Below are 27,371 nucleotides of genomic sequence, written 5' to 3'. Positions count from 1 at the left end.
ACAAATCCAAGTAACAATTTTATTCTAGTCTACAGCACAATTTTTTACATACATTTTAGTGGTTTTGACAGTGTTACTTTTGAGTAGACTTCAAATGAATCTACAAAAGTTAATATATTAAAAATAAAATATACACAATAAAACAACAGGCATCTAGATGTTCAGAATCATGCAGAAAGGGGTGGTCTGGTTGTCGTTATCACTGGGTACTTCGCCTATTTAAGAATTCACCAGCAAATACCAGTTCTTCTGTGCCTCATTCCCATACAATTCACCAAAATCAGAGCATTCTAAACATACACATACAAAATAAACCCTCTTTTAAAGCCAAATCAGTACAAAATTTCAATGAATGAGACTAAATGTATCATCAAACCAACAATTCCATTGATCAAACCCATTACTAGAAAGTAGTCGATGTCAGCACCCAATCTAAAGGCAGGGTCAGCTCATTTATGAAAACACCAACAAGAGATTAACCAACAAAACAACTAATATGTTAATCTTAATATAAGACACTTAGGGAAAACCAAAAATAATATATTAAATATCACTCCACTGAGCCAGGATATAACCCATGGACCACCGACACATGAGTTTCTATCTGTCAAACAGTGCTTTAAATATTTTTCTATGAAAAAGAAAAGTATATCAGGAGATGCAGAGGAAAGGCAGAAATGTGAATTCATGCATCTAGTTTCATAATTTAAAATGAATATCAAATTGATAATATAAAGCTAAGTGACGATGACTTAACTGTCGGGCACCAAACAGACAATACCACTGTTCACTGTAATTCGTAAGTCTCTTCAGGAGTTTTCAGTGGATGGCCAACCCAATAATACTCTCATAATTCAGATGGAATACTCATCCACTGTTTTCAGAGACCCTGAAGAAAACATGACAAAGGCAAAGAGAAAAAGTTGAATCTTCTGAAAAAGTTGATGATATCAAAATACTTGTCCATCATTGGTAAACCAAACTAGGTCAAGTAGATGGCCCAAAGCAGCACAGAATTCAGAGTCAGAGGCTGGCAAAAAGTTTGGAAAACTGCAGTTTTTAAAAATTGGCAATTTCTCCATGCTTAATAAAACTATCAGAAGAGGTATAATGTTCGTTTGTGGAATGTTGACAGCTTGCTGCAAAAATTCACATGGATGAGGAAACGCAGAGATGCGCTTCAATGAAATATTTTTTAAAAATTTACAAAAAACTAAGGTTTCTATTTAAAAAATAACCATGTTATGCCAAGATGAAACATGGTAAAAGTAGTGTAAGTTCTGTCCATGATTCTTTACACAGCTAATGGGAAAGAGATAGAAATAATTTTCTCTTAAAAAGGAAGATTTGTTATTGCACTGACTTTTACAACCTGACTTAGTAATTTAGAAAAATCATGTAGTAAAATCTGTAAAATTAAAATACAAAATTCTGGTTTGTAAACATCAGTTGGCCAAGTCTATCCAGAGTCCTTCATGATAGTGGAATGGAATGAATAATTAATTCACTACCTTATTTATTTGCTGTGAGGGGGAAAATTCCAGAACACAGCCTTTATACTTTCACAGTAATTATATTCAAAAGATATAAAGGAAGTCAGTGCAGTTGTCTTCTTTTTCTCTGTGCAATTTTCGGCTCTTACCCCACTCCCAAGTGCCATAATTGAAATAATACTGTTTTGGAGACCTAGTACAGATTGGTCATAAATGGCGCATAAAGTCTGTAGGGCTTCGGTAAAGATATTTCCAAATGGCATAGTAATGCACTGCAGCTGCCGTGGCCACAAACAGGTGCCAGATGGCATGGGCAAATGGAATGATGCCATCGCTCTTGAAGAACACAACTCCCAGGCAATAAATTAAGCCCCCACAGGCAAGTTCGTGAAGTCCATCGGTGTTATTCTGTCAACAGAGGAAAAAAATAAAAAGGTTTTGATGTTACGTTGATGTGACAAGCTAAAGAGATAACTGCAATCCCCCCTAAGCCTCCTGATTTTCTAGACAATGAAGCGGCTCTGCATGGACAGAATCCTGACCTGTAAACATGAACTAAACTTAAAAGTCTCTCAGACATCCACCTGGATTACCCTCTGAGTTGACCGTCTTGATTTGACCAAGCAGTAGGGTTACAGGTCCCACAGTGACAAGCAGCACTTTCTGCTCATCTATGGCCTGTTGAAGCAGACTGCAACTGCATCATGACACGGTAGTTCATTTTAATAAAGTACAATCCCTGGCTTTCATCTTCCTCTTTAAAAGCTCTCCTCCCTACGAGGCACGCCCACGCCACTCCATTTATAATTTACATCTCAGCCACAGTCTTCTCTTCCCTTTGTCCTCCTCAAACACTGTTTGACACTGATTGCTTTTTTTGTGACTTTCCCTGCTTGTGTGAACTTGCAGTTTCCTTACGGCTGACACAGGAAAATCTTAGCTAGACGTGACCTCTGAGATCAGAGATCATACGGTACAACATACTTCCTAACCTTCTAGACGTTGCCAGGCCTTTTTGTCCCTGAGCCTGGGAGTTTCTTAGCTTAGCAGGAAGTTAACAGTTGTGTGTGCTTTAGCACAAAAAGGAGAATTTTTAGGCTGCTTTTCATTTTCAAAGACCTAGGCCTACCTAGAAGATTAAACTGGGTTGTATGAGTGAGAGGGGAAGAGACTAGAGGCAAGGCTTAGGAAGTTGATGAAACAAGTCAGTCCCCTGCATTCCTGGGGATAGGAATTGAAAGGTCTCGGGTTCTGAAGGGTGGGTGGAAACCTAAGCCAGAGGGTGGCAAGGCTTTGCAAGGGGACAGGTGTGTGAGTGTCCCAGAGGCCTGGGCACTGATGAGCCTTGGAGCAGGTCCCTGTGGCCAAGTCCAGCAGGGAGCATGGGGAAGCTCTAATGCAGCCTCCTACTTGAAGGGGCCCCTGGGCCTGGGCTAAAGCAATGGCAGCAATGGACGACCAGGAGCTAGGAACCAGGAGTGAGGATCTAGGGCCACAGGTAAGGATCTGTCCTATTTTCAAAGTTCACATAAGTCCCACAGTTTTTGTAGGGTCAAAAGGTGAGGAAGAAGCCAACCCAAACTGACTAATACCGGATTTCTCATTAACTTTGTAAGATGAGACTGAGCCAGATTTATCTTTATTTAAAAAGTGAAAAAAACAAAACAAAACAAAAATACCATATATTACTTCCTAAGGTTATAAGGCAATTAATATCCATTAATTATAAAAAATTCTCTGTGTACATGAATTAGGGGTATTTTTCTAGAAGAGGGTTAAGGTTTTCATCAGATTCTCAAAGGGGCATGTGACCCCCAAATGGTTAAGAGTCCCTCATCTAAAACAACCTGCCTATTCTAGAGACGAAAAGAGTAAGGCCAGAGAAGTGAAGTAACCTGAACAAAGTCACATAGCTGGTCACTGCCCCAGAAGATACCACTCTTTATTCGTTCTGCTAAAACAATAAGCGAGAGACCAAACCAAGCACACAGGCCAGTTTTGACAAACATTCTGTTGATAGATAGTTCCTCACGATACCACATTTACCTTATCAACTTTCAAAGAACCAGAACAGAGTTAATCCTAAAACAAACAAAACAAAAATGTTTCTTCATTATCAACGTCTTTATCGAGTTACTATGTACCAGGCACCGTTTAAAGCACTTCCAGGGCCGGCCCCGTGGCTTAGCGGTTAAGTGCGTGCGCTCCGCTGCTGGCGGCCCGGGTTCGGATCCCGGGCGCACACCGACGCACCGCTTCTCCGGCCATGCTGAGGCCGCGTCCCACATACAGCAACTAGAAGGATGTGCAACTATGACATACAACTATCTACTGGGGCTTTGGAGGAAAAAATAAATAAATAAAATTATTAAAAAAAAAAAAAGCACTTCCATGTATTCGCTCATTTAATCTTCACAACCCTAAATTAGGTACTATTAAACCCTCAATTATCCCAACTTTACAGATGAGAAAACTAAAACACAGAGAGGTTAAGTAGTTGCCCAAGGCCACATAGCTTTTAGATGTCACAATCAGATTTGAACCAAGGTGGCCTGGTTCCTGAAATTACATTCATTTTTGGGGGCTGGGGGGGAAGAATGATTAGAAATTGATAATTAATTTAGAGTGTAACACATAGATCTTAAGTGAACAGTATGGGTTTTGATAAATGCACACCCTTATGTAACCCATACCCCTACAGAGATACACAACTATCCCATCAGCCCAGAAAGTTCTGTGGTACCCCTTCCCAATCCTGGACAATCTCTTCCATCAAAGCAACCATTGTTCTTATTACTATTGCCACAGACTAAGTCTATCTGTTCTAGAACTTCACATAAATGGAATTATACTGTATGTACATTTTTGTGTCTGGCTTCTTTTTTGCTCAATGTAATGTTTTTGAGATTCGTGCATGTGCTTGTGTATATTAAACATTCATTCCTATAACTTAGCATTCCATTGATTTATTTAACGTAATTTACCAATTCTTTCCATTTTGGGGTTATTACAAATACAATTAATATTTATAGTGTTTTACGAGTCTTTTTGTAGATATATGTTTTCGTTTCTGTTGGGTAATACTCGTCAACTCATAAATGTACACTTAATTTTATAATAAACTACAAAACAATTTCTGAAGCAGTTATACCATTTTACACTCTCCCCCAAAATGAATTAGGGTTCCAGTTATTTCACATCCTTGACAGCATTTGATGTTGCCAGTCTTTTTAATTTTAATCATTCTACGGGGTGTGTAGTGAAGCACACTGAGGTTTTAATTTTCATTTCCCTGATTTCCCTGATGATTAATGATGCTGAGCACTTTTTCAAGGGCTTACTGGACACTTGTATATCTTTCTTTGTGAAGTGTCTGTTCGAGTGTTTTACCCATTTTTATAGGATTGGCTTTTTATTATTGATTTGGAGTGTTTTATATATTTGGGATACATGTCCTTGGTTAGACACCAGGACAAAGCAAATATTTTCTCCTGGTCTGTGGCTTCATTTTCAAGTTCATTAATCTTTTCTTCTGCAGTTTTCAGTCTGTTGTTAAACCCCTCCAATAAACTTTTTTCTTACTATAGCATAGTTTTCAGATCTAGAATTTCCATTTGGTTCCTTTTTTATAGTTCCATTTCTTTTCTGAGATTCCTCATCTGTTCATTCATCGTTCTAAAGTCCTTGTATGCTAATCTGAACATCTGTCATCTTTGGATCTGTTTCTATCGAACTGTTTCTCCTTATGTGTGTGTGTGTGTGTCACATTTTTCTGCTTCTTGCTTATCTACTAATATTTCCTTGGATAGTGGATGCCAAGCTGTTAAAGAGTATAGATTTGTTGTCGTCCTTTAAAGAATGTTGAGTTTGTTCTGGTAGGCAGTTTATTTATTGGAAAATCAATTTTATCCTTTCGAGGTTTGTTTTGGGGCTTTGTTATGGCAGTTCCAGATCAGCCCTCACTCAAGGGCTAGTCTAGCTCTTCTCCTAAGGGGTGGCCTTGCTAGGGTCAACAGAATACCTGAGTTGTTCAGCACGGTCTCTCCACCCCTGGCTGGTTGGAACTCTCATATCTCCCAGCACTGGGCACCTTCCGGAATCTCCATTTATCTCACAGCCTTCCGATAGCTCTTCTCGGCCAGGGCATGCAGAGTCTTGCCCTGCACAAATCCAGCTTAGTATTTGGGCAAGGACTCAAAAAATGCCTTTGTCGATTTCTGGAGACTTCTCTCTGTAAGACTCCCTACTCTCCAGTATCCTGCCCCAAAAGTGCAGCTGGCTTAGCAGCTGAAATGCTGATTTCTGTTTCCTCCACCCAGACTGCTGCTCTCTGGCTCCACTTTCTTTTGTTACAGTTTGGAAAGTGTCCCCGGGGAGACAACTGGGGTGAATTTGAAGCTTATCTTTTGGTTTCTCTTCCCTCAAGGATCACAGACCTATACTGTCTGTGTCTAATGCCAATAAATAATTGTTTCATATACTTTTTCCAGTTTTATAATTCTCTATGGCAGCAGGATAAGTCTGATAACCATTATTTTGACCAGAACCAGAGCTCTGAGTCTTCGCTCATACTGTTTCTTTATTAGTTCAGAGGGGTTATGAGGTTCTTTTTTTTTTAATTTTGGTGAGGAAAATTGGCCCTGAGCAACATCCACTACCAATCTTCCTCTTTTTGCTTGAGGAAGATGATCTCTGAGCTAACATCTGTGCCAATCTTCCTCTACTTTGTGTATATAGGATGCCACCACAGCATGGCTTGATGAGTGGTGCGTAGGTCCGCCCCTGAGATCAGAACCTGTGAACCCTGGGCTGCCAAAGTGGAGCATGCGAACCTAACCACACCACCGGGCTGGCCCCTATGAGGTTCTTTTTGATCTGGTCTCTGTCTAGCTCTCCAGCTTTATCACAAGACTTGTGCTATCTGCATAATTACCCACTTCATGCATATATGCATACCCAAACAGGCACATACACTCACAATCCAAACAATGAACTATTTTCAATTCTTCAAAGATTCTAGTGCTTTCGTCCTCTCCAGGGCTTCCTTCATGTTGTGTCTTTATCTACACCACTTGTATCACTTGTACTATCTCTCGGCTCCTATCTGTCTTTCTGAAACAGCTTAAATATAATTTCCTCTGGTATTTCTGTCATGTGCTCCCATAGCAGCCTACACTTTCTCCAGTCAAAGACACTTAAAACTTTATTATAGTTTCTTATTTAATAAGAATTGTATTTTTCTGCTTGACTCTAAATTCTATGAGGGTAGTATGGGGATTACCCTGTTTGATTATCATAAACACTGTACCACTTGTCAAAATGTCAATTAGAGATTCAGGCTAGTAAAAATACTGGATAAACCTGCTCTTATGATACCCCGAGGGGATTTACTTCAAGTTCTACTCTAACGATTGGTAACCTATCCACATAGACTTTGCTTATATTGCTTTGGGTGTCCTGAATATCCTTTGACTATACAGCCTTCAAGGCAGATTGCCTCATTTCAGTCATCCACTCCTCTCCTCATCATTCCCTGTTGCCTTTACCATCTAAACTGTACGTATTTTTGGTGCTAGGTAATTCTTAAAGCCATCAAAAACCTCATATCTCAAAGAACACACTTTGTTGCATTCTCATAAGACATAGCCTCTGAAAAAACATAAGCAAACCTGTAACTCTTAAACCTTTTACAGGTGTTTTTATGACCATGGCAAGAATTATGTACAGTAAAATTACATTCTTACCATGTGCCTATGAGCTCAGGGGTGAAATTACAGGTACAATTCTTCTGACCACTGAAGGCTGAGAAGAGAGTTCAAACTAAACACCTTGTGACTTTCTTAATTAATACAGTGGCTAGTGCCAAAAACTGTAGCATATAAGACACTGGAGCACACAAGCTACAGGCACCAGTCAGCAGGTGGATGGGATCGTGGGGTTGTAATCATCTATTTTTGTTTCAAATTGACAGATATACATAGATTTTTCAACAGTAATTCAATGTGAGAGAGAGTTCAAAATATATACATGCAACTGCCTACCACAGGTAATGTTACACTCTCACCCATAAAAGTCCCACAAATTTTCAAGCAAAGTTAAAAAAAAACACTTTCCTGAGACAAGGAAATAATATGATTTAAAATCAAGTGAAAGGAAAAGTAAAACTGAAGAGATTTGAGAAATATCCAATAAAATGTTGAACCAAATGACCTTTTAAGGTCCCTCCAATTCTTAAGATTGAAAAAGTTGGTAATGTAAATTTTCTTCATCGTAAGAAACCTCAAATTTTACCCACTTCCATGGATTTAGGGTTAAGACACTAAGTAATTCATGCAGAAATACCTACCTTTGCACAATCTCACACCTCTTTGGGAGAAGGGTGGGGGTGGGGTGGATCACAAGGTTATCCAAAAGAAACTCATACAGAAGATTACCATATGGGAAGAAGCATACCTAAATGTATAATTTCTCCAAACCATAGATAGTAGCTAGTACAAGTTGCTGGCACTTTGTTACTTACATACTTTTTCTTTTGAGTCTCTAGCTAATGGACACCGTCCTAACTTTAGAAAGAAAAGCTACATATTGCATCTTTAGACATATTAAGAGTCCCAGCAATTGCAAAGAAAATAAGGTGAAGTAACTAAAATTATGAAGTCACTTCTTACCATTGATGTCACCACCAAGGCTGGAGAAAACCCCATCGTAAGATAGAAAAAGAGTTCAACCACCTTATACCTGCAGGATAGAAATGCAGTTAATTTATCTATTCCTACAACACTGAGACCATTTCCATACCAGTTTTTCCTTTTGAAAAAGAAATGTAAACTCTTAACTATTTAAATGAAATGTATTTTCCCAGTAGGAGACCAGTAGGCCTGTAACTAAAATACTGTCATTGAGTAACAATGAACTAGCATTCCTTTCAGGACTGAAAAGGCATCAAAGTCCACATGCTACCTGGAAAATATTTTCTGCCAGAAGTAGTTATCATCGAATCCAATCCACTATGCTTTTCCCCCTTCTAATCCGAGGGTGTTTGCCTTCCAATCCATAGCTTTAAGAAACTGAAATTATGAAGATAGACGGGGATGCCGCTTGGGGCCTGGTTTCTCAGTGGCAAAGGAACAGAGCCCCAAGGAGCAAAGGGCATGTATTTTTGTTTGCCTCTTTATTTTGCATCTGCCCACAAACTCCAATTTGTAAGGCTTCTCACATTAGGCTATAGAATGTCTGAAAATGCTAAGAAACATGGTGTATTGAAATTCAACTTACATTTCTGCCAAGTTAAACTAGACTCTATCTTCCTCACAGGCAGGGGCCAAGTTTTATTCACGTTTGGATCTGCAGGGCCTAGAACAGCACCTGGCACAGTTTAGGTAATGTCCCTAATATCTGCCACACCGAATGGCCCAGGGTGACTCACACCCCATTCTCAGTGTTTTATACTCAAGTCCACCATGAAGTAACATATCAAGGAGCTAGGGAGGAATGGGAGCGTGGGTGTGGTTTACATTAGAAGGCCTGGAATAGGAGGAAGGATAGTTGTATTACTTTACTTTCTACTTTATCCAAGAATATAAATTAGGGCTTTGAATCCTAGAAGCAAACTATTTCCTTGGATTTATATATACTGTACAACACCACTCAGAATTGCTAATTATTGTCAAAAATGCATTCAAGTGAATTTCGAATTTAGAGAGAAGTTAGTGAAAACTACCATTTTCTTCTGAAAAGAGAAAACAATTGAATACTCTGTGATAAACACAAATTATGTTCAATTCCGAGAGCCATTCTGCCAACCACAATAGATAAAGAATTTAATAAACTGTATCCAATGACAATGATTTCATGGTTGTGAGTTTCTCAAACTCAGGCATGTGAAATAATGAAAAGAGCTATGGAATAGGAGTTAGGACACTTGGGTCCTAATTCCAGATGAGTCACTAATTAATGCATGTCCTAAATGTTCTCATTTTTTTTCTTTTTTTTTTTGTGAGGAAGATTAGCCCTGAGCTAACATCTGATGCCAATCCTCCTCTTTTTGCCGAGGAAGATTGGCCCTGGGCTAACATCCATGCCCATCTTCCTCTACTTTATATGGGACGCTGCCACATCATGGCTTGACAAGCGGTGCCTTGGTCTGCACCTGGGATCTGAACCTGCAAACCCAGGGCCGCCACAGCGGAACACGCGAACTCAACCACCACGCCACCAGGCCAGCCCCTAAATGTTCTCATTTTTTAAGCATGAAGCTGGATAAGACGACTTTGAAGGTCTCCTCTAGACGTAAGATGCTAAATTTCAATAAGCTTTCCTTTTTACCTTGTTTAACACTTCTGACTAAGAGCTACAAATAACAGGTTTAAAAAATTATGCCCCATGGTTAGGATATTAAGAGTTTAGATGCCCTTCCAAACATCCCCTTTCTCAGGAGTCCTAGTCTGGAACATCTTCTAGGTTCCTATCTAGGTAAGTGTTGTACTGGGCACTTCGTATCTATTCTCTTCAATTTCATAGAAACATTGAAAAGCAGTTATTTTTCTCACGTGATAACTGTGTATCACAGAGGATAAGGCCAGTCTACCTGAGGATGTGAAATGAGGTCCAACTGACTCTAAAATGATGGTCCAGCTTGTCCCTTAACTACATCACACCACACAAGTGCCTTCATTTCTTTCTGCAGCAATCTATCCACTAATAATGAATACCAAATGGTTTTGAAAATTTGTTAAAAACAATATTTATTCTATTTATGTATTTCTACTATTTTTTTTTTTTATTTTTATTTTTTTTTTAATTTATTTTTCCCCTAAAGCCCCAAGTGATAGTTGTAAGTCATAGTTGCACATTCTTCTAGTTGCTGTATGTGGGACGCGGCCTCAGCATGGCCGGAGAAGCAGTGCGTCTGTGCGCGTCCGGGATCCGAACCCGGGCAGCCTGCATCGGAGCGCACGCACTTAACCGCTAAGCCACGGGGCCGGCCCAGTATTTCTACTATTTTGAAGTGCAAATATAAGTAAATTGTGTTGTACTGTAGATAAAATTTAGGCAGTTAATTTTAAAACTATCAAATGTAAATTATTTTCTCTTACTTTTCATGGTAGAGAAATACATAAATGGTTCCTCCAGCTGCCATGAGCCAGATAAACCAACGCATATGAGATGCCAGGGGTCCAAGTTCACGGAGATTTAACCTAAAAATGTAAACATGACAACAAAGAACAGAAGTGATAAATGAAGGGAATTCTTATAACCTGTGTTTTCCTCTAGTCTTGAAAACTGGGAAAGCAAGTACTAGAGTAAGACCAGGAAGAAAATGCACTCAACACGCCATGGAGTTATTTGGGCAATTTGGGTAAAATTAATAACTCAAAGACAAAATTGTCAGTCGACCTTTAAGACTCAGAATTAGTTCCAACCTGGTTTAAAAATAGAACGTAGAAGTGAGTCCCATCACATCTGTGGTACCGACAACTTTCCTTAGTAGGCAGACTGCTGTAGAGGTTGCTTGCCTTCTTATTTCTGATAACGTATTTAGGAGCAGATTGCTTACAAAGCTTAATGAGAACCCTGAACAAACTCCTGACCCAGGATCACATACTCATAGTGGATAGCTAATACACAGGTCTCCATTATTAATCTCTCTGCCAAGAGAGAACATGAGAAGAATCAGCCCAACATATGTTATGGCAGACATTTTGTTAGAATTTAACCATGGACTCTTGAGAAGCCTGCATTTTAAAATGCTGCAAATTCATTTGTACTAAATTCATACTAAGAATAGATGAGAAAAAAAACAAATGTTGTTCTGCTTGACTACTACTACAAAATTAATATTTCCAAATGGCAAAGGTACCACCTGCACGTCGGAGACTACATATGAACAAATTGCCTACTGTAATACGATTCCTCAGCCTACATTTAAAATTTTTATTTACTTATTTCAAATTGAGGTATACTTCACAAAAGCCTTTAAGTGTTCTCACTCCAATATGATGCAGACCTATAATTTAGTAACAGGTGATGGGGAGAGAAAGCACTTACTTCTTACTCCAACAGATAATTAGGTTTCTTTTGAATGACAGATGCTGCATTAGTCAGAATCTAGAGGCCTGCTATTTCTAATGACTGTAGTAGTGATGGCATAATAGGAATTTCTAAGTGTTTAAAACTGGACAATGTCTTGACAGAGGAAAACTAATGTTTCTTTAATTATGGGTTTCACAAGAACAAAAGATTCTATCTGATCAATACCAAAAGGGCAGGAAGATCAAGTAAATTGAATTGAATACCGGATAGTTTAAATAGCTAACTAATTTGGCTAGTCCTTTTAATTATATAGCTAAAGAAGTGAGAAATGTATTCCATACATATAGTAGCTACTCTGCTATGAAGTGAATTGAAGACAAACAGTATAAATTTCAAAAGTGAGCTTGTTTTCCTCATACATATTTATAGCATTTCCACTTAAACAATTAGATGTTCAAGTATTCTGAACAGCAGCAGAAGTACATAGAAAGAATACGGAAAGCAAAGGTAATGTATTTCAAAAGTGAGTGAGCTACCTATGCACAAGTTGATAGCATTTCTCTTGAACAATCCAATGCCAAATACATATTCTGAACAGCAGCAACATCCTCCCCTTAAAATACACAATCTGACCCAAGCAAATCAAAATGGAAAGAAAAATGCATGTTATGTATGTGTGTCGAGGGGAAACGGGTGGGGTATATGTATGGGGGCTGAGGACAGGGAGAGGAAGAAGGGAGGAAAGGAGGACTGAGGAATTCTATCATAAAAACACTATCTTCAAAAATAGAAAGACTGTATCTTACCATGGAGCATAGGAAGCAGCAATGAAGAAATAGATGACCATTCTATCACACATGTGAAAACAATGCTCCACTGTCCTAGTGGGGAGAAAAAAAGTTAGACAAAGTTTTCAGAAAACTTTCAGACTGAAAGTATGGGTTATCATTCTACTATGTTTCAATTTCCACTCTTGTTCTAGTTTCTCATGGCATTTATAACTTGGCCTTCAAAGTCAAATAGCTATTTTTTTTTTTTTTTGTGAGGAAGATCAGCCCTGAGCTAACATCTGATGCCAATCCTCCTCTTTTTTCTGAGGAAGACTGGCCCTGGGCTAACATCTGTGCCCATCTTCCTCCACTTTATATGGGACGCCACCACAGCATGGCTCGACAAGCAGTGCATCGGTGCGCGCCCGGGATCTGAACCGGCGAACCCCGGGCCACCGCAGCGGAGCGCATGCACTTAACCGCTTGTGCCACCGGCCGGCCCCTCACATAGCTATTTTTAATGATATGAAGCCGCTAGTAAAAGCTTTATATTATTTTTAAGATTGCACATACAATAGATACTTACCACGTATGAGATACAGGGACAGAACCTCACAATAATCAGGAACTCCGAGGTGTTTAAAATAAACAAACAAAATCTGTCTTTTCTGATGTCTTCCATTTCTTTTAGATCCTAGCTAACAGGAAAATAAAATTCCTTGAGGGCAGACCACCCCTCAACTTCTATCACATGCAGGGCACGAAGTAGTACACATTTCCCGAAGTCACATTTTTCATGTCTTTTTAGAATATCTTTAAAGAAGCCTTTACTTCAAATAGCTAAGTGTAGACAATAAGTTGTAATAAACTAATTTAAGAACAGCATTAACAAAAAACAAAAAAAAAATGGCGCGTTTGCTGCAAGAGGGTAGCCACTTGGATTTCTAAGCAAGTTCCTCCTTCCAAAACTGACAAGTCGGGAAGTGTAAAAAGATCTGGCTCACTGAGGTCTAGCCACAGAATGGAGAAGACAGAATCCCCCCTTTACTGAGGTAATTCAAACGTATGAATGCACTGCATTGTCTTGAATCCATTGTCAGTGTTCAAGGGGTAGTAGCTATGATTTGGTGGAGCACTAGTATTAAATTTTTGCCTCACACACACACAGTATGAACCAAAGCACGCTGAGGATGTTTTAGTCATGGTTAGTGTTAGTGAAGAAGTGAAAAGAATTGAGGTCGCAGGTCTAAAAAAGCGAAAGCTTCTCAAGCTTGACTGCATGTCAGAATCACCTGGGGAGCTCATAAAATATAGTCATGAACTCCAGTCCAGAAGATTCTAATTTAAAAGGGCTAGATGAGGAGGGAGAAGATGGAGGGAAGAGGAGAATATTTTTTTTAACTTCTGGCATGATTATGATTCTTAGCCAGGTTTGGGGCCTTTCTAATTCTGCTTTCTAGATTGTTATGCACTGTTACAGCAGGTAAAGGCAGACCTGCAATTTTATTCAAGATCTGCCACCCACCTCTCTGGCCCTCACTTTCCTCACAGGTAAAATAGAAGTAATACCATATTACTTCTCTATCATAGAGTATGTGTGAGCATTAAATGTGTTTAGCACAGCACCTAGCACATGGTATGTACTCAATAAATGCTAATTCCTTTCCCTCTTTTATATAAATTAAGGCTATACTTGGATATTTAAAAAAAAAATAATGCAGAGCAAAAATCCACACGTGGCTTATGATTCTAGCAGTGCTATTTCAAGGTTCAAGAGAGTCTGGTTTCTATTACACCTTCTTGTCCAGCCCCCAGTAGGGAGGCTCTGCATACTGGAGTAAGCATCTACAACTCTTTATTGATTCCAAAACCTAGACATCAAAGCTGAGTCAGCTGAGGCAACCACAAGCATGGGACTGTGCCAAGAAGATAATGAAGTGCTCTGGCCTCTGGGCTCTGCGACAGTGCGTTCTGAAGAGCCAAGACAGGTACTTGTGAGGCTCTCTTGTGAGCGTCCCAGAGCGCCCTTATGATTCAATGCTGTGCCTTTATTTTAAGCCCAGGGAACTGTCACCTCACAGGCAAAGCTATAAGCAATATTGTGAAGCGTGTGGTGAAAAAGCCAAAGGACTAGGAGTCAGAGGTCCTGAGATGATCACATTCTGCTGGTATCAGTGGCTTGGGCACTTCTCTGAGCCTCAGTTTCCCCAGGTGAAAATTAGGGATCATCTAATCCAAACCCCCTAAGGATATTTCCAGCTCTAAAACTCTATGATTCTGCGTGTGAAGAAACCAGTAATCATCATGTAAATCCCAAATCCTGTTCTGAAAGAAAGCATTCTTAATATTAGATTGTTTAAATAGTTTGAGACTTTTTGGGACATTCCATAAAATCCAAAAGCATATTCTACTATTATTTTAAATCACTCTAAGTCTGCTCTGAATTCTCTTTTTCTGAGAAGAAATTTTGCCCTTTTGGGTTGTGCAGAATCTATTTCATAAGGAACTTATTCCCACCCAAATGGCGTGCTGTTCCCTTTGGATTCCTCCAATTAACACTTCACTCAGAGGAGGAATGCTTTTATGTCCTTCTCTTGGGAGGTTAGGGACCATGGTATTGTCTGGAAAGTGCCTGAAAGCTAATAACAGCAAAATATGTGAATTTTGTTTGAATAGATATCTAGGACCTAATTCTGAAAGCTGAACTTCCAAAATAGTGAACTCAAGCTGTAGTATACCTCCTTACATCACTTAGTGCTAGAGTCTTTTACAATTTTCAAATCATTTTCACATGTATTATCTCATTCACCTATCACAATAACCCTGAGTCAGGCATTATCATTCCCATTTTAGTGATGAAGAAACTGAGGCTCCATGAGGTCAAGTGACTTACGCAACACTTAGTGGCAGGGCTGGACTCTAAGCCCCATTGCTGACTCCCAGTTCAGTACCTTGTCAGTACCCCACAGCTGTCACACTCTCACAGTATCTTTGGTGTGCTTGATACAACTGGAAAATAGGTCTCAGGATTTTAAGTTGTATGTCTTGGGGAAGCAGGGCAATTCTGTTTGTGGTATCTGAGCAAAGGCCTGCTTTCTTAGATACATAGGAGGGTCCTCCAACTCTGTCCAATTCACAGAAAATTTCCTGAATAATGCAAAAGCATTATAGCCTACAAAGCAGGAAAATGTCTACCCTGCCTCACCAGACCAAAACTAGCCACTCGGAGGCTAACCCGAGTGAACTATTCTGTTGCAATAGCGTGCCATTCACTGTACCTTAAGTGGCTCTTTTTCCATGATACAATGTGAAATACTGTGGAAACGATGAAGAGGGCACAGAGGCCCATTCCATAAATCCACGCTGTTATCTTTTCCCAGCAGTCATCAGACAACCGATGGAGGAGGGCACTGCCCACGATGGCCGGAACAATGAGGAACTGAAGGAAAGGCAGAGAAAAGTAAATCTCCTAAGTTTTACTGAATCGAGACCTTTGTTAAAAATACATAAGTTTACCAGGGAAAATTTTAGAAAGATTATTTTAAAACAAACATTTGCCTCTCCTGGATAACCACAACAAGAGCCAGGTAAAGTTGTTGGTTGCTGCATTGGAAGCAGGTACTGCTGTTCAGAGCCCACACCTATTCAATAATTTTAAGAGACCAGAATCTTAGAGAGAATTTTGCTTTCTGCACCATATTTTATAATTCATATGGACACAAATTTCAGTGTCTAGTCATATCTGTATGACTATCACTAGACTAAACATTTTATATTAACAGACACACTCAGGAGAAATAAACTACTTTATCAGATGCTAGAATAAGCATACCTGGCACAGAATGCAAACTTTAATACTCTTATCTTTTTTTTCCCCCAACACCTATTTTTGCCCCCTTGCAACAGAAGACTAAATCCCCTAGACAAGACGGGCATTGAATTTTCAAATGCTGAGGTTTTCATTGGCCCAGATGAAATGAGAAAATTAAGAACAGTAAACAATAAAGTTCTTATAAAATAGAATTTAAAAACAGAATTTAATTATTTTGAGATTATGCCCATCCTACTTTTTTCTTATTAAAGTATCCTCTCTTTAATAAAATGATGATGATGGACATTTTGTTTTGTTTGTTTTAGAAATTTTACTACTCTCTGAAATTCAAAAACCAGGGATACAGTTTATTAAGATGACATTTTTTTTTTTTGTCAGGGAGATCGCCCCTGAGCTAACATGTGTGCCAGTCCTCCTCTTTTTTTTTTTTTTTTTTTGCTGAGGAAGACCGGCCCTGAGCTAACATCTATTGCCAATCTTCCTCCTTTTTTTCCCTTTTTCTCTCCAAGGCCCTAGTAGATAGTTGTATGTTGTAGTTGCACATCCTGCTAGCTGCTGTATGTGGGACACGGCCTCAGCATGGCCTGACAAGTGGTGCGTCGGTGCATGCCCGGGACCCGAACCTGGGCCGCCAGCAGTGGAGCAAGTGCACTTAACCACTAAGCCACGGAGCCGGCCCCCGAAGATGACATTTTCTATTCTAAAAAATTAACATGGAGGTTTTGTCAATTTTTCCTCTTACTTTGTCTTTTACTAGTGTTCCTTAACTTGTGACAGATCTAGAAGAGATAAGTTAAGGAATTATTCAGGTCCATTTCAAGCAAATATTATTCCTAAAGGTGAGCTGTGCATCTCAGTAGCCAAACTATTATACTTAAATGCTCAACACTATGCTAAGTAATAAGCACTTCATTGACTGCTCTTACTGGTCCCTAGTATGAAAACTATCAAGGCACTATTTTCATAATTTTTATCAGTGTTGTGCAGTTGGTAAATGGAGAAAATAATGGATGTATACTGGAGCCATGAGTGAACAGGCCATATAAACTAACTGCTATTCAAACTTTTATATTCCTTATATCCTAATCCTGATCTAGACTTAAATACACATGCATGTGCGCGCGCGCACACACACACACACACAAACACACACGCTTATTTTCTTAGGGGCCTGTGCACAACGATTATCTTCAGAAATAATTTTACTTTTAGCTTTATTAAATTCATTGAATATTTAGTCAAGAATAAAAGATGGAAACCCAGGCTGGTAAAGGAGACAATCGAATTTGGCTGTGCACTCTTTAAAACCAAGTTTGGACTGCAAACATTTTGACCCTCTGTGTTGTGAAGCTCGCTTCACATGAGTGTGTCATTAAGGCAAAGCCAGGGGTCAGCTCAAGTCTAGAGAATTCCACTAAATCCCTCCTGTCCCCAGAATCTACCCCAGGGAGACTGTCCACTAGAGAGGTTACTCCAAATTTCATTACTGAAGCCCTTTTACGGAATCCAGGGCAGGCATGTCAGGTACTAACTTTTTTCTAAAGAAATTTTAACAAGATTCCAGCATATAAATTATTTAAATAAAAATCTTTTTTAGCACCTAGGAAAAAAGGACACCCAGTGATAAATTAGTATGATGTTTCAGTATTACCAAGTAATGTCTGAAGACCACTATTACAATACATAAAAGAGAGGCTTTATAAAGTTTGATTTATGCTAAGCAATGACCAAATGGCATTGTTCTATTAGATTATAAAGAAATTCACCAAAAACTAGTTTATTCTGGGTTTATTTGGCATCATGATTCCTTTACAGAAAACATCATGACTATTCTTTGGCGGTAGGGGGTTGGGGGGCGCGTTAAAGAAATGAAAGGCACAACTTAGTTCAAGCAAATTTTATTTTAATGACATATGTATGTAACCTACATATTGTACCAACACTGTCTAAAATAAATTAAAGCAGCCTGTTCTAAACACTCTTCACTAAAGGAGTAAATTGGTCTCCTCTATTTCTTGTCTTCAGACTATATCACCAGCCACCATTTTTCCCTCAAAAGTCTTACTAAATGCAACTTTCAAAGGGAATATGAAATCACACATCAAGAGAAATTTAAAATGACACAAGAAAATGCCAATAGTATGACACTAATAGGAAAACTATGAAAATATGTACATATTCACAGATACCACAGTCAAAAAGAAGAAATGCACCAAATTATTAACAATTTATTTCTGAGTAGTTTTGTTTTTCTTATATATTCTTCAATATTTTCTAAGTTTCTTATAATGAGCATGTTTTACTTTTATAAGGAAGAAAAAAATTAAGAATTTAGGGATCAAATCAGCTTTTTCTTCAACAATATGGAGTAACATCTGCTCTGAGAAGCACTGCCCACTGTTGGGGTGGGGAGGATGCGGCTACCTGTTTCAGAGGATCACTTAGTAAAAAAACACCTTTCCAACAAACTATGAACTCTCCTTGCCAAATGAGTACAGCTGACTGTCTTAAAAAAGCGATTCATTTCATTCTAGGGGTGACAGTCTTCATAAACAGTTTTCCTACAACTCGGGTACTTACTATTATTATCCTTTTAAAGAAGATCTTGCCAGAGAAAGCAAGTCCAGGATGGACAGAGCTGAGTGTAGGCTGGAGCACTCAGTCTCTGACATGCTCATAGAGATTCTGGTGACATGACCCAGCACTGATACCCTGGTAGGTAAGGTCACAGAGATGGCTAAATCCAACTACTCAGGCTGAGGTTACTGGAGATAATTGCCCGTTCCTCTGACCAAAGCCCTTCAGGAAAGATGAAAAAGGCAGAAAAATTATACTCACTGCATGTGTGTAACAGTTAGCAGCATGTTCATAACAAGTTGGTTTGTAGCGGCCATTGGCTGGGGCCCGGTGGTTCATGAACCTTTGGAAACAAAAAGACATCATGTGAGAAAAGCTCGAAGCCTGTGAAGAACAATGGGGAAGCCTGCCAATGGTTGTCCGGTCTGTTCTAAATGAAGAAGCGACTGCTAGAAATACCTAGTTATGGGAACAAAACCAAAGCCACCAAACAGGTGTAAACTGAGCCAACAGCAGTGGTCCTGAACCAAATGCCCCAGTTTATTGGATTAAGTATTCTTTCAGTTTATTAAAAGAAAAAACTTCTACCAGCCAAAAGCAAACAGAAACCAGCCCCTTCAACTGGTACCACCCCCCCAAAACTATATAAAAAAAATTAAAGATAAAAATGGGCACAACCAAATCTTAAATCGTGACAGAAAAACATCATAAGTATTTTTCTAAACTTTACAAATGCAGGTCGCTGCCATTAAATGAAAAGGGATACAACATATTTGAAAGGTTTCTATTTTCTCTCTCAAAATTTATAAAGCTTTATACATGTAGATCTTTAAACCCTACATCCCATGATTAGCAGGCCTATCCAACCAGTTTCCCTATATTGCATTACCTGTTCCAGATGGCTCAAATAAATGATACCTGGCTGCTTGTGGGCCAGCCACCAAGAGGTACGTTTTCACCTGCATTCTTCCTGAATTAAGAGTTTGCTTCAAAACCCAAATATATGACTAGGACCTGATACTTCAGCTATAAAATTCATATATACACACAAATGTGTGTATGTATCTAAATACCAAAATCTATTACACATATAGACATGTGCCCACATTCTATACTTGCTTTGGGTTAACTTGGTGGCAACCAGCAATCCTACAGTGAAAAGCACCAATACCATCAGACCTGAAGAGATGAACGTGTCTTCCATTTGTGTGTGGGTGAGGATCCCCCCAAAACCAACCCATAGCCCTGCCATGTTTCATGAAGGATTCCGGGTTAGTGTGTCTGTTCTCTGGAAAAAGGGAGATAGAAACTCAGGAAGATAAAAGAGCAGCTGCCTAAAAGAAGCAGACGCAGAGAAACAAACGGACGTGAGACAGCACTCAGATCTCAGCACTCAAGCTGCATTCCTGCGCTTGGAGCCTGCATGATGTCAAGAGGCTTTGCGCTATAAATTATCCTTTTGCTTGAGCTAGTTTAAGCTGGGGGAGGGCGATTTGTTATTTGCCACTAATGAGTTCTGACTAGTCACGTCTTATTAATTAACACGATGAAAAACGGTACCACACTGAACCAAATGGCAGAGCCAGGTTGTCAAAAATTGGCTAAAACAAATGGTCAAGCCATTCTAAACAGTGCCCAGTTTATTAACAAAAGACTAGCACTTTCTCCCTGAATTAAGAAGAGCCTGTTATCCTTAGAGCAAATAAATAAAAATAAAATGGCAGTCTCTATTAACCCAACATGGAGAGTTCAGGTGGAAAGTCCACTGGGGAATGAATTTGGGACAATGAATATATTTCACTTGGACTACCAATGGGTTAGCTATCCAACTAACTATATTGGATATAGTTGATATATATTGGATATATACTGGATATCCAACTAACTATATATCCAACTAACGTGCAAAATATATATTGAATAGAATTCACCAGATGTCTGGAAAACCGCTTAAGAGAACATGGAGTTAATTCCTTCACAATTTATCCAAGCTATTCTCTCACACAGATAAATAAATCTTTTCTCCCCTGATAATCCTTTAAATAATTTTACTAATTTCTTGAGGGACAAGAGTGTTGCTATACAGCTCTTATTAGTAAAAAAGAAAATAATTATACTCTTGGGAAGAATGCTTTAAAAGCGTCCCAAGCATTCAAGAATCTACTACGTCATTACCCTGAGACATAACAACAGGGCTATGAGAAGCATACCCTATTAGGAATTGCAAAGGGTAAAGAGCAGTCTCCAAGATGCTTGAGGGTAGACGCAATTGAGAGTGCTCTGTGTGGGGAACAGTGAGTGAGGTTTGTCTACCCACCACCAGGCTGCAGCCTAAAATAGCAATTTATATCTCTGGCAGCCCAATCTAAAAATAGTCAGGCTGTTACACAGCAACACGGACAGATTTTCACATTTTCTCCTAAAAGCAAAGAAGCTGGGTGCCATGTTTGTGACTGCTTAGTTCCTGCCCACCTGGAATCACTCAGGTTAAAAATAAACTCGAAGTCGTAGAGAAAAACATCCCACCCCTGGTGACTTAAGGTGGGCTCTCGTTATGGACAGAGCCAAATTTGGGCAATAAGGGAAGAGCAGCTATGCTAGAAGCAGAGCACTGTCTGGGGCTCAAGGGATTGACAGCACAACTGTTCCACTGGGAAACTGATAATGCGATTTTTCCATTTCTTTCTGATCTGCCGGGGTACAATCAAGCCTCGATTTAGCCTCCTGAAGAAATCACAAGGAAGAAATCATATCACCTAAGACCTAAACGGAAAAGCAGATGTAAAATGCAATTCAACTCCCACACACTGAGCCTCTTCTCTTTCCCCTGCAAAGAATGAGGAAGGTTCTCAAGTGTTATGGAAAACAGCACCCATTTACGGGAGACACCCCTAAGGCAAGTAACACCACGAACGGTTCCCCAGTGCTAGAACAGAGTATCCAGCATGCTTCGGAGGGTCTGCGGGGAGTGGATTTAGTCCTGAGTATGGGAACCACACTTAATAGAGCTATTAGTTAGTGAGGGTTTGGTCATTCATCACTTTCTCTTTCAACACTCTCTCTTGCATCCCCTTGGCCCAGTGTCCTTATGCTCTCCCCGCCATGACAGAATTTCAAAACTATGGAGAGAACAGATAGGGACTCACAGGGGGACACTCCTCAGCACACTTTAAATGTAGCCCATCGCACTGTGCCTTCAGAAAGTAAATCTACAACCCATCAGCAGATCTCAGAGGCCCAAGATTAAATCCCAGAACTTGTCCTTATTCTTATGTGTTCCTCATTCTCCAAATGCAATGATGTCCATGCTTCCTTCAAAATATATTCCAAATCAGTCCACCTCTCTACAGTTCCACTGATCCTACCTTAAATCAAGACATCGATGTCTCTGGTCTCTGGTCTCGAAAAATACAAAGTCTCTTAACTGGTCTCCCTGCTTCTTCGCATACGGACTCTCTTCTTTATACAGCAGCTGCAATAGTCTATTAAAACTAGCTCACACCACACACCCCAACCCCAGCTTAAACCTGTCTTTGGCTTCTCAAGTGCTTAGGATAACACTGCAACCCCTCAGTGGCCCACAAGCCCTATTTCTCCAGCCTCGGGTGCCACCTTCCTCTCACTTTCCACCCTCCAGCCACACCACCTCCTTTCTGGTCCTCAAACCACCAAGGTCTTGTCTGCCTCATGGCAATGGCATTTGCTGTTTATTTCTGCCTAGAACATTCTTTCCCAGAATGATCAGCTTTCTTCTCACCAGTCAAACTCCGCTCAAATGTCACCTCCTCAGAGGGTTTCCTGACTGTCCCACCTAAAGTATCACTTCAGCCTTCCCCACCCCACCAGAGCCCTTATCACAATTAGTAAGAATCTGACTATTTAAACTTGTTTATTTTTTATTTCATCCTTTCCCCTGTAATGTGAATTCCATGAAGGCCTCTTGTCCACCACTTCATTTCCAACCCCAAGTAGAATGCCCAGCTTGTTGCTGGAGCTTAATAAATAAGTGCTGAATGAATGGAAAGACAGACATTCCGGCTGCTGCTGAACTATTTTATCTTAACCGAGAGATATTCCATCGTCAATTAGTTTCACTGGGGATTCAGCAGGTTCTGTATGTAACAGAGAAACCAGCAGTCTTGGAGCCAAAAGAACCTGAATCTCATGAAAAGAAAATTCTTAAAGGCCAAGACCATGGATATTCCAAGGGCTCCTTCAGCATCACCTGATGGGGCAACATAAGCTGATCCCTGTGCATAGCATCTTATTATTAGCTCTCCTTTATAAATGAGCATGATGTTCAGGAAAAGTGTCCACTGCTAGAGGCAGTAATACTGTTGGGGGACATTTAACTTCATTATATAATAAGGGAGAAAACATATATAAGGAGACTACTCCATGCCTATGATTCAATGCTCTGAGAACGTGGACAAAAAGAAAACAGGCAGTCCTGGAAGACTTCCTGATGCTTTAGAATAAGATGCTTTACCACATTTTCAATTAGAAGCTAACCAGTGGTCACGAGGCTGGGGCTGAGGAAAAGAGCGTCCTTTTCCTTGGATTTTTGGTTGCCAGGCTGGAGAAATAAGTATGCACCAACAAGATAACAGTAGAAGCTCTGTGGGTCCTAGGCCTCTACACTGAACATACATATGTTGTGGTGTGGGCAGGGAGACAGAAAGAGGTGAACTGGCAGCATGGGTGGTGGAGAGGGACAGGAAATTGAACTCTTGGGCCTGCCTCTTCCTAGGTGTGTGTTTATGGCAAGTTCCCCTCTAGTCTCCAACTCTATTTGCTCTTCTATTTAATAGGTATAAAATTTGTCTTCCAGGATTACAGTTAAGGATGAGATGAGTAATATACAAATACTCAGACCCTGCCCAGCACAGGTAGGCCCTCAATAAATATTAGCAGTTATTCTAATCAGTCAGATGCACTGTGAAAGGGAGAGAATGACTGTGTGTGTGTTAGGCGGGAGACCCAGGTGTGGCAGGGATAAAACAAGAGAGAGAAAATACGCTCCGTGTTTCAGGGGGATTTTTCATATCCTAAGCTTTCTGAGAAGCCATGCATGCATAAAGCCCTCCACTTAGGACAGTGGGCTGTCTCCTCACAGCCCTCCTCCAGGGAAGGGGCAGAACTCTGGAACTCCAGAAGTTGATCCAAAGCCACAATGAACACCAAGTTTCCATTGTGAACAAACCAACGAGGTGTTCAGGTTTTCTTATAATTTAGGCATAGCCACAAACTATGGCCTAATGAAATGTTTTTATTGCAATCAAATGTGCTTCAGTTGAGTCCTGATAAATCTATCACAGGAGCACATGTGTTCAAATACTGCATGTCCCTTCCTCCAGTTCCTCTGTAATTTACCTACCTGTAACTATCATGAATGCTCAAAAGATGTATAATGAACACTGCTTTAAGAGGTACAGAATAGTACTCTCAACATTTTAGTGTGTGGACGACAAAAAACCAGGACTTTTTGTTTTATTACTTTTTATTTGCAGGCTTTATGTCCAAGTTCAAAGTGACCCTTAGAAATATCTTTCCAATCTAGCCTATAATAGAAAAACAAGAAGTTATGGGATCATTCCATCTTCAAAGAAAATCAGGGTAGGTCTAGATGTCATTAAGAAAATAACTGTTAAATATCCATTGTTATTGTGCAGCCACTGAGAAAATTACAAAGTCTATGCCAGCGCAAAAGAAAATGCCTGCGTTTTTCGTTTTTAAATGAATGAAGTAGAGCACAAAATCACATTATAACTGTGATAATAAGGACCGAATAGATTAGCGTCCAGCAAAAAGAAGATAGTTCAATCAGCTGAGATGGTAGGATCCTAAATGAAGTTTGGTTTTTTTTTTCATTTCTCTTAACACTTTTTTAATGTTTGTGCAACATATAATAAAACAGGCTCTTTTTTTTCTTTCTAGAGAGGATTTCAAAGGATAGGAAAGAAATACAAACTCTTTTTTTTTGTTCTTGAGGAAGATCAGCCCTGAGCTAACATCCATGCCAATCCTCCTCTTTTTGTTGAGGAAGACCGGCCCCGAGCTAACGTCTATTGCCAATCCTCCTCCTTTTCTTTTTCCCCCTTTTTCCCCCAAAGCCCCAGTAGATAGTTGTATGTCATAGTTGCACATCCTTCTAGTTGCTGTATGCGGGACGTGGCCTCAGCATGGCCAGAGAAGTGGTGCGCGCCTGCAATCCGAACCCGGGCCGCCAGTAGCAGAGCGCACGCACTTAACTGCTAAGCCATGGGGCCGGCCCCGAAATACAAACTCTTAATCAAATAAGAAAGGGTAATTTCACAGAATATTGCCACTGTTCTCTGAAAACAGGAAGAGCACAGATGTGCAGAGAAGTAAAACCAAGTCAAACAAACCACATGCACGGGGCTTTGCCAATCATGCCCGAACACATGCTACATTCTCCCTTCAGACTCTCCGTGCCTGACTTCATGTTCTAAAGCCAGATATCACGGTTCCTCTTTGCCTTTAGAAGCACTGATAAGATGTTCCCACTGGGGGAACAGTGCCAGGCATTCAGCACACCCCGAAGCAGGAGCAATATTCATAAGTTGTTAAGCCAAGTCTTCAAACGGATGGCCCTCCTGATGGCACAGTCCACCACAACTCTTCCTATGCATTTTTGGCTCCTCTACCCTTTGGGACCGGTGGGGGAATGAGACAAGCATAATGGGTGAACGGGCAACGAGGGATTAGGGAGCTGGAAAGAAAAAAAAGTGCACTTTAAATGTCTGAAATAAAAGGCAGTGCCTAAAAACTCAACAATAATCTCCTTAGTAGGTTTCATGCATTCCTTTTCTTCTCTCAAATCCCCCCTGTCACTGCACACTAAGCTAGCCTGCTGGTGAAGGTCTGGGAGTGGGGACTGCTGCCTGATTCAGACAAAGGGATGGAGAGTTACCACAAACACAGGAGAGGTGAACTTTCACCCACTTAAAAGGAAGAATTAGAAAAAAAGCCCAGAGCTTCCTCTCTGAACCATGGGCCAGTCTCCATCCATTGCTAGATGGCAGAGACCCAGAGTCGGGATTAAGGCCACGGTGCCTCTCCAGATTGGTGTTCCCACCAGCTCTCCAGCGAAAGACCGGCCGGCTAGCCTTCCGGTGGCGCCTCTTGGGTTCCTCCTCCCCGGTTCCCAACACAGGCGCCTCGACAGTAGGTCTCACCACCGGAAAGCTAACCTGCCCCTCCGCAGGGCCCAAAATAGCACCGCCCTGGGACGCTGAGCCTGAGAACCAGCAAGTACCGGACGTGGCCAGGCAAGGCTAAAGCAGCGGAGCGTGCCTCAGTTTCCCTATTGCTAGGGCGGTTCACAGACAAAGCACCTACCATGTCCAGCACCCCCTCTTTACCACAAATCTCGCTGCAGAGCGCAACAGCCACCCGGGGCCCATTCCGCACACCCGGGGAGCCCCCCACGCCGGGGATAAGAGGTGGAGGCCAAAGCCGGGGTCGGAGGACCCGGGGGCGGCGCCTGCAGCCGGGGTTCGGGTCCTCAGAGCAAGCAAGAGCCCAGCCTGGATGGAAGACGGGAGGGTGAAGCCGGGTGAGCAATGGGATCTCCTGGGAGCAGGGCAGGCTCCGGGTCCGGGGTCTGGGAAACGGAGGTCTACAGATCGCGAAGGGGAACCAGGGTCGAGCACGAGATCCCGGTCCTCGGAGGAAGGGGATCGCCCAGGGACAGCAGGGCTGGGAATCCCCCGGGAGCTGGTCCCCGGCCAAGGTGCCGGATCCACGGGGGGATGGATCCAGGTGAGGAGCCGGGACCCACGCGGGAGGAGGCGGGATCCGGGACTCGCTCCCGGCACGGGTGGCGGGGCGGGGGCGCCATCCCTCTCACCGCTGGAATCGATTCTTGAACCGCATTGATCCTCCGCTCCTCCTCGCGGGCCGGGAGCTCCGTCTCGTCAGCGCCGGCGGCCGGGCGCGCGGCCCTCATGGGCTTGGGCTGCTCCGGAGGCCGCCCGCGTGCCCGGCGGACCGCTCGGCGGGGCAGGGCCGGAGTGGGCCAGGCCGGGGGTCGGGACAGGGCCGGGGCCAGACCCGGCGGCTGGGGGCGGGAGGGAGGCCGCTTAAACGGCCCGGTCGCCTCCCGCCTCCCGCCTCCGGCTCCTCCGCCCCCGGGCGCCCGCGCCCCGCCCCGGAGCCCGGCTCCACCCCCGCCGGCTCGGCCCGTCTGCGTGCTCCCGCCTGCCAGCGCGTCACCGCGCCGGGCGGCCAATCAGCACCCCGAGCGGCGCGGCGGCAACGCTGCCTTCCATTCCCGCGGGGCCTGGGCGGAGGGGCGGGGCCTCGCGGCGGAGGGAAAGACAGCGGGAAGGGCGGCGCGCTGATTTAAGGGGTCGAGGTGGAAACGTGAAAACAGAAAAGGCGGGGGGTGGGGAGAGGACGAGCAGTTCTAAAGGAGGAGATGAGCCAAGAATCTCAAAAGCAATGGTGAAGAAAATAGCAGCAAACAAGCACCCCTGTCTGAGCTCTAGTCCTGGCTCTGTGTCGTTCATCCATGCTTCACCCTTCATTTCTCCATCCCTCCGTTCATTTATTCCTTCATCATTTTGAGGGTCAGCTCTGCCTAGGCTATTGCGCGAGGCTGCGAAGCAGATTTAAAAACCTTTCCTTGTCCGTCATACGTGG

At 41.6% G+C, this 27,371-nt stretch overlaps 1 protein-coding gene across 2 annotated transcripts; it reads right to left on the bottom strand.

Annotated features, from left to right (window-relative positions):
- Positions 1-26,813, bottom strand: MMD (monocyte to macrophage differentiation associated). 2 transcript variants are annotated; one of them, XM_004434746.3, is made up of 7 exons: positions 26,578-26,810; positions 18,966-19,047; positions 15,574-15,734; positions 12,332-12,406; positions 10,589-10,690; positions 8,162-8,231; positions 1-1,901 (listed from the first exon to the last, which is right to left on the bottom strand). In XM_004434746.3, the coding sequence occupies exons 1-7, from the start codon at positions 26,601-26,603 to the stop codon at positions 1,701-1,703; spliced, it is 717 nt and encodes a 238-aa protein (XP_004434803.1). In that variant the 5' UTR covers positions 26,604-26,810; the 3' UTR covers positions 1-1,700. The 2 variants fall into 2 exon arrangements, with proteins under 2 accessions (XP_004434803.1, XP_014646341.1); XM_014790855.2 differs by lacking the exon at positions 10,589-10,690 and having other exon boundaries at positions 26,578-26,813.
- Positions 26,814-27,371: the final 558 nt, after the last annotated feature.

The sequence above is a fragment of the Ceratotherium simum genome, chromosome 16 (assembly GCF_057802395.1).
Source record: "Ceratotherium simum simum isolate JZ-2026a chromosome 16, ASM5780239v1, whole genome shotgun sequence".
In the NCBI taxonomy this organism is placed as follows: domain Eukaryota; kingdom Metazoa; phylum Chordata; class Mammalia; order Perissodactyla; family Rhinocerotidae; genus Ceratotherium; species Ceratotherium simum.
This window is presented reverse-complemented; position numbering and strand designations above follow the sequence as displayed.